The sequence below is a fragment of the Momordica charantia genome (assembly GCF_013281855.1).
Source record: "Momordica charantia cultivar OHB3-1 chromosome 6 unlocalized genomic scaffold, Mcharantia_2.0 BLBB01000006.1, whole genome shotgun sequence".
Taxonomy (NCBI): Eukaryota; Viridiplantae; Streptophyta; class Magnoliopsida; order Cucurbitales; family Cucurbitaceae; genus Momordica; species Momordica charantia.
This window is the reverse complement of record NW_028275164.1, coordinates 31,080,363-31,088,167: the sequence shown is the minus strand read 5'-3', so window position 1 is coordinate 31,088,167 and position 7,805 is coordinate 31,080,363. Positions and strand designations below refer to the sequence as shown.

Genomic DNA, 7,805 nt, shown 5'->3' with positions numbered 1-7,805 from the left:
GAGATCTATAGGACATACACGAACACATACTTCACAAGCAATGCATTTATCAAATTTAAAATGGATTCGACCGCGGAAATGCTCCGATGTGATTAATTTTTTGTAAGGATATTGAATGGTTACAGGTAAATGATTTGCATGAGATAAAGTAATCATAAAACTTTGACCAATGTATCTTGCAGATCGTACTTTTTTTTTACCATAATTCATGAATCCAGTTACCCGCAGTTGCATCTATCACTTTATTGTAAAAGATCAGATCAGCCCGTTTCGCCATAAGTACCTCCATATTATGACGAGTGGGGTTCGACAATAAGTTTGAATCAATGGTTGGATATAAGGGAGGGCACTCCCCTTACGTCTCTAATATGTGTCACTAAGATCTCTTTTTAATATCTATCTCTCTTTTCTTTCCTTCTCAAGTTTATCTTCTCTAACTAATTCATATTTGACTTTTGTTATTCAAAAAATTATTATATAATAAAATAAAAAACATTATCTAATATAGTTTGATTTCAAACTTTCATAATAATACAATACTAAAATCAGTGGTTTTCTAAAATAAAAAACATTATTCAACTAGCAATAATTTTTGGCCAACTAATTAAATATATGTGAATCTTTTGTCTTGCTTTAGAGCTCTCTCTTGTACTTTGGTAAAGAATATTTTGCGACCAGAATTATTATCATGTTCTTTTGAAAATATTTAATTATTTGATTGTATGCATGTTTCAAGTTCTTTTTTTCTTTTTAATTTTCAATAAGTAGAAAACAGAAAGAAAGTTAGCTAATTACTTTATTTATGCAAAAACAAAAGTTATAAATAACATTTGTTATCAAGAAGTGTCTTAATTCAAAATTGCCTTTACATCATGAGAGTGATACTTAACTCTCGCTTGCCATGAGCTTAATTTAGCTGTCAAAAGGCGCATCATCTTGCCTTTTTTTAAAGGTAGGAAGTTCAATCCTTCATATACACGTTGTACTAAATTAAAAAAAAGAAAACTCTCGGTCACTGTTAGTTGCTTCACGCAATCACACGTTAAACTAAGTGTAAGTGCACATTATAAATGTCGATTGTAGTATCATTAACAAGGTTGAAAAATCCATAAAGAATGGATAATAATACTTCAAAATATGCTTAAGAATACCAATCGTACCAAACTAGTAATAATCAAAGATATTAACAACAGAATAACATGAAATTATAAAAAGAACACAATTAAAAGCTAGGACGATTAAAACGCGGGAAGTAAGATATGTTGGGACACTGAATACGATAACAAAGAGGAACAATAGTAGTAAAATGGAAACAGTAGAGGTTACTACCCGCTCTGACGATACCATATCAATATTCATGGGATTTCATCTCAGATGTGTTGAGTTCTTTGGCTCAGACACTATATCTATCCCTTAAGGTTCCATCTCAAAATTCCAATTGACAATGAGAGTAGCATGCCACTAATTATATTATAAACCTAGCTTTGTTAGGCCTCTTATCTTTTCAATGTGGGATGCTTAACATATCTCATCAAGTTCGTGGCTCTTTTGACTCATCAATTTTAACCGGATCCCATTTTTGGACCAGATGTTCGTTTAATCATTTTGGCCTCTGATAGCATATCAATGTTGATGAGATTTCTTATGAGTTATTTATCTTATTTGACAATATTATTTGGCCTCAAATATTGAAGTATTAATTTTATAACTTCAATTAAAAATTGAAGAGTTTAATAACGAACTTTTCCAAGAGAAAAAAACCGGGAGAGGTCCAAATGTTGAAGGAATTTGCATCAGAAGACAAAGACAAGACACAAAGCAAGAGCTCCCACGAGAATGCGTTGGTGAAAGTTCCAATAAAGCCCCATATTCTTTCTTGTACATTTGGCCGGCAGCCAGCCCACGGCCGGCCGCCGATCCTTCCAATTCTCCCCGCGCTCAACAAACAAACCTATAAATACCCACCAACTAAATCATCTCATCCCACAAACTTAAATTAACTCCATAATTACTCAAAGTCTTAACATAAAATCCAAGCTCCATCAATGGCGGTCATCTCTCATCTCTTCGTCTTCTTCGCCACTGCAGCCATCTTCACCCCTTCGACTCTGGCAGCCACTTACACGGTCGGAGATGATGCAGGTTGGAACACCGGCGTCAACTACACTAATTGGGCTCACGGCAAACCTTTCAACGTCGGCGATCTTCTTCGTAAGCGATTCTGTTAACATGAAAATTAGAACACGTGGAAAAGGAAAAAAAACCCACACAAACCCAAATCATTACGAAAGATGTTTCCAAACCCTAGGTTCTAAAAAGAAAAAACTTGTTAGATTGAATATTTGAGAATTAAAAGAGAGAAATACAAAACTAAAAATGAATTATGAAAAATAATGAATTGTCAGATATTTAATGGAGTTGAGTAAACTTTAACTTTAAAGAGTCAAATTTTTTCCGTTTTTAAAATCTATAGTTCGGGAGATACCTATACCTTTTAGGTTAAAAGATTTCGAGCCACCCCTATATCCAACTCAGAAAAGAAAAAAGAAAAAAAATTCTAATAAGGCGATGATTATTCTACAGTCAAATCAACCGAATAAACAAAAAAATCAAATTAAAATCAGCTGTCATGGATCCTCATCTTTCGTTTCTTTCTTTCTTTTTTGTTTTAGCCATCAATAATCTTAATCTAAAAAATGTAATAAATGTCTTATCTAATTTGAGCTGATCCCAATCATCCACTCACCCAAGCATATCTTATTATCTTTTAACGTAATATAGCTCATATACCTTCATTATAATTCATTCATAAATTCATAGACAGTTGGATATTTCATTGTCATTTTCTTCATAATTCAGCTCGGCCGGCGTCCCGTAACCATTGGTAGACCAACAATATATTATATATACTGGTTGATATGCAATTTTTGGAAAGCTTGTTAGATCGGAAGTTGGGGTTAACCAAATCGTATACTCTGAGTGGTTCGACCGTCGAGTGATCAAGGAGAGAGACTATTGTGAATTGGGGAAGGATGACAAGATCTTGTTGTTTGGATGACCGAGGGAGTTAATAATCTATACACAATATCTGGGTTACCATGACACGCGATTCAATGTTGGTTGTCAAACCGACATCATATATATACGACGATGTCCGTTCAAAACTGACATTAAAGATCAATTTTATTGTAGTGGCTCCTGAGGTAAAGACGACCGGTAAAAAGAGAAGGTGAAGGGATGTCGGCCTACCATACTCCGATACTTAAGTCATATATGAGATTTAGAGGAGAGAAGTAAAGAGTGACTTGAGAGGAAATGACGAGATCAATGGTCTTTCTAGGAGATGTGGTAGTGTGAACGCATGGTCAGCAGCATATACCTCTCATCGTACTATGGCGTGACCTGTTGAGGCCGATCTATAGGTCGAGTTATAACCAACGTACGTAATGATCGCTGTAGTGATCGGTCAACCTATAAATCATTCATTATGGTACGAAGGTGTCTCCACACCCATAAACCTTTCAATATGGGGACGAAAGCGTTTGCTTATGTATAAACAACCCAATATAGAAGAAAGGTGTTTGCACGCCTATTGAATGTAGTTTAGCTGGGGTTTTCTCCAGATACGTCCGAAATAGATATTACATGGGCTCGTTGGGTAAATTCACCCTCAATAAACCTTAATTCTCTGCCATATTATAAATTATAAATAGCACCTAAAAAACCCACATTGGCAATTGATCCACCGTCGGAGAGAGGGGTATTAATTAATGGGGAGCCGCAACGGTTGCTGTGCGCCCTTGGCCGGCGCCGTCGTGGCCATTTCAGCCATTTTTATCCCTCCAAGTTTGGGAGTCGATCTCGTGGTCGAAGTTGATGGCAGCTTGGACCACCAACTTCAGACTATTATATTTGGTCTCCCCAAAAAGATCTTATTTACCTATAATCACAAATCCATCTTTTTTTTTTAAATAATAACTCCTATTTTAATACAAACTTTATAACTTATTTATACTAATACAATTTCAATCATAATTCAAATAGAAAATTTAATTCAAATAACATAATCTAAATTATTCTAATTCAAATAACATTATCTAACAATTTTTAATGTATAAAAATTTAATTATTATATTAATTATAATTTAATTTTTAAATTTTAATATATAACAATTTAGTCACCTTAGCATCAAAGGTGAAGTTTGATACAATCTAACTCTTGCCATTGCCAATGATTAGTTAATTAAATCCCCCATGTTTAACTCCAAAATAAATTAAGAAAGGTAATCTGGAAAAAATACATTAGTGTTTAATTTTACAAGATAAATATAGTTTAACAAAAGAAACAAATTTTCTTAAAAAAAAAAAAGGTTAATTTGGTGGGTGTACAGTATTCAAGTACAAGCAAGGGGAGCACAACGTGTTCAAAGTTAATGGCACATCCTTCCAAAGGTGCGTACCGCCGGCCGACGTTGAGCCGCTGACGACCGGAAATGACGTCATTGTGTTGACAACGCCGGGAAAAAAATGGTACATCTGCGGCGTCGGCCTCCACTGTGACGCCGGACAGAAGCTCGTCATTACGGTGCTGAACCAGGAAGAGGGAGCTTCTCCAGTTTCTGCTCCGCCGCCGTCAACCAATTCCCTGCCACCGTCACCGCCGCCATTCCCCCTTTCAACCCCTTCAACCCCCCTTCCGGCCAACTCAACCAATTCCCCGCCGCCGTCGGCCGCCACAAGAGCGGCTGTTTCAGGACATGTCGTGTTTCTTATGATGGCGTTTTCCGTTCTGGCTGGGATTATGATCATGGCTTGAAAATTATTTGTGCATATGTTTCAAATATTTTTGTTTACATTCGCGTCTGTGATTGCTCGTTTTTCTTTTAGATTCCCGATCGATGTGTTTGGGGGAACTTGGAAAATAACAAATAATTAAAACTGTAACTGCAATTTCATTTTGACTTAAATGTTATGTGATCACACACAACTTTCCCTCTCTAGATATTACCTATTCATATGTATCTCTACAATTTATTTCCACGTGTTGTACTAAAAGAAAATTAAAATTCGAGTAACATCGTAATATTTTGATTATTTAAAAAATGAAAATGATGTATTTTACCCGTCTAATATATTGTTCAAATTGTACATATTTTATTATTATTTTTAATTCATCTAATAATCTGCTATTTTACAAAAATATATTGAAACAAATAAAATAGGAGCTGATTTTAGTGTAAGAGGCCAACTCTCATTCTTCCTCTCATGACTTTGTTTTTTTTATCTTCCATGATTTCCAATTTTTATTTTCAACACTTTGCTGCACTCATGAACTTCTGTTCTTGTTTATTTTTTATAAAATAAAAATAGGAATTTACGGAGAGTTGATTGTAATTTTTTTTCTTTTTAACTCAAGATGGAGATTTTGGTGATTTATGATTTAACATGTTGAGCTAATCGAACAATAGTAACCAGTTATTCATCTTACAAATTATTTGTTTATTTTGTAATATGTTATGATAGGGTTATAATAACTAAGTTAATTATTACAATGTTACAATCAAATATAATAGTGTCAATTTGATCATTGATCAGCTAGTTAAGACATATATAGGTAAAAAAAGTTATGGGTTCGAAGCCCCACAACAACATGTTATTTTACACACAAAAAACTTATAATAATTGAATTAATTACAATAAATTTGTACGTTTGAAGATAATTATGTTACAATCAAATACAATATTCATCTTTTTGTTGAGTATAACATGTGGGGTGAAAATAACTCACGATACTTATTGGAGATAAGTGCCTTAAACAGTCGAGATATGCTCACATTGACACAATTAAATACAATATTAGTCCAATACGAGAAAAGTAACTAATATTAAACGGTAGGTAGGAATTTTTTCTCTATTGATGATATTTCCAATGTGTTTATAAGAGAGAAAAAAAATCAAATAATAAATTCATACCCTTAAACAAAAATATACAATTGTACGTCTGAGACCAATTTATTGTCTTCTTTAAAGTTAAAAATTTTATATTCCTCCCTTTGTGCATTTGCTTAACTCACCGAATCAGAAAAAATTAAGTAATCAAGACATCAATAACCTCTATGAAAGTTATATATTTGATTAATTTTTATTTATCAACATGAACAATATGTTCATTGGGTGGCTTTGAATAGCCATTCATTCATTTGTTATTCAATATGTTTTAGAAAATCACACAAAAAAGTATTTCACCATAGCATGTGTTTTCATTTCACTAAAAGAGCCCAAACAAAAACAAAACTTTGAATCCAGATTGGCATATGTAACGAGTTAGAAGGATAAAAAATATCCGAGCTTTCAACTATTTTTTCATGAACTTATCGTTTTAAAATTATGGCTAGAATTTGACTCACTCATTTTTTGAACATTCTATCTAACCTACCATTAAAAACTTTACAAATAATATAAGAAAAGAGATAAATATAGAATAAATAGTTATCAATTTTTTAAATATCTGGACCTCAAATATTAAATTAAAAAAGTATTAATTTTATAATTTAAAATTGAAGAGTTTAATAATGAACTTTTTCCAAGAGAGGAAAAAAAAGTGTGGTAGAGGTCCAAATGTTGAAGGATTTGCATCACACGACAAAGACAAGACACAAGCAAGAGCTCCCACGAGAATGCGTTGGTGAAAGTTTCAAGGCAATTGCGCTGGCTGGCTGGCATGGCTTCAACAGAGCCCCATATTCTTTCTTGTACATTCGGCCGGCAGCCAGCCCACAGCCGGCCGCCGATCCTTCCAATTCTCCACACTCAACAAACAAACCTATAAATACCCACCAACTAAATCATCTCATCCCACAACTCAAATTAACTCCATAATTACTCAGAGCCTTAACAAAATCCAAGCTCAATCCATGGCCGTCATCTCTATCTCTCATCTCTTTGTCTTGTTCGCCACTACAGCCATCTTCGTTCCTTCGACTCTGGCAACCACTTACATAGTTGGAGATGATGCAGGCTGGGACACCGGGGTCAACTACACTATCTGGGCTCAGGACAAAATGTTTAACGTTGGCGATAAACTTCGTAAGCCATTCCTTTCAGATATCTATAAATGATTAAACTTATCTTAATCCATTAATTTAAATTTTTGTATCATGAATGGATGATTAGTTTGAGTGGATTTATTTTGTGCAGTTTTCAAATACACACAAGGGGATCACAACGTGTACAAAGTTAATGGAACCCAGTTCCACAACTGCACGATACCCAATGACCAGAATGCACTGAGCACTGGAAACGACGTCATTGAATTGAAGACGCCCGGAAGAAAATGGTACATCTGTGGCAAAGAGGGCCACTGTGGGCAGAATCAGAAGCTCGTCATTACGGTCATGGACATGGCTCCGGGCAATTCGCCGCTTCCCAGCGCCTCCGCCACGCCTCCTCCGCCTCCTCCGCCGTCCACGCCGTCAGGAGCCACCAAAGCTGCTGCTTCCGACCACTTCGGGGTCATCGCGGCGGTGTTTGGCACCCTTGGGATGATCATCATGGCTTAGGAAAAAAAAAAAAAAGGTTTATGAGGGGATTTAGTGGCTGATCTATTTTATATTATTTTTCATTTGGTGTTTCAGAATTCCATATTTGATTTCTCTCTGAGGTTTGGTATGTTTTGTTTTGGGTTGCTTTAATTTGATGACTTTCCATTTGGATTTGAGCCATGTTTCAATGAAAATCTTTCCCTTTCAATTTGTGCCATGGTTCAATTAAAATTCTTACAAAAAAAAAATAAAATTGGTTCTTGA

General features: G+C 34.8%; 1 protein-coding gene across 1 annotated transcript; it reads left to right on the top strand.

Annotated features, from left to right (window-relative positions):
* The first annotated feature begins 6,751 nt into the window (after positions 1–6,751).
* LOC111026082 (blue copper protein 1b-like) lies at positions 6,752–7,805 on the top strand. Its single transcript, XM_022304058.2, has 2 exons — positions 6,752–7,086; positions 7,198–7,805. The coding sequence occupies exons 1-2, from the start codon at positions 6,915–6,917 to the stop codon at positions 7,557–7,559; spliced, it is 534 nt and encodes a 177-aa protein (XP_022159750.1). The 5' UTR covers positions 6,752–6,914; the 3' UTR covers positions 7,560–7,805.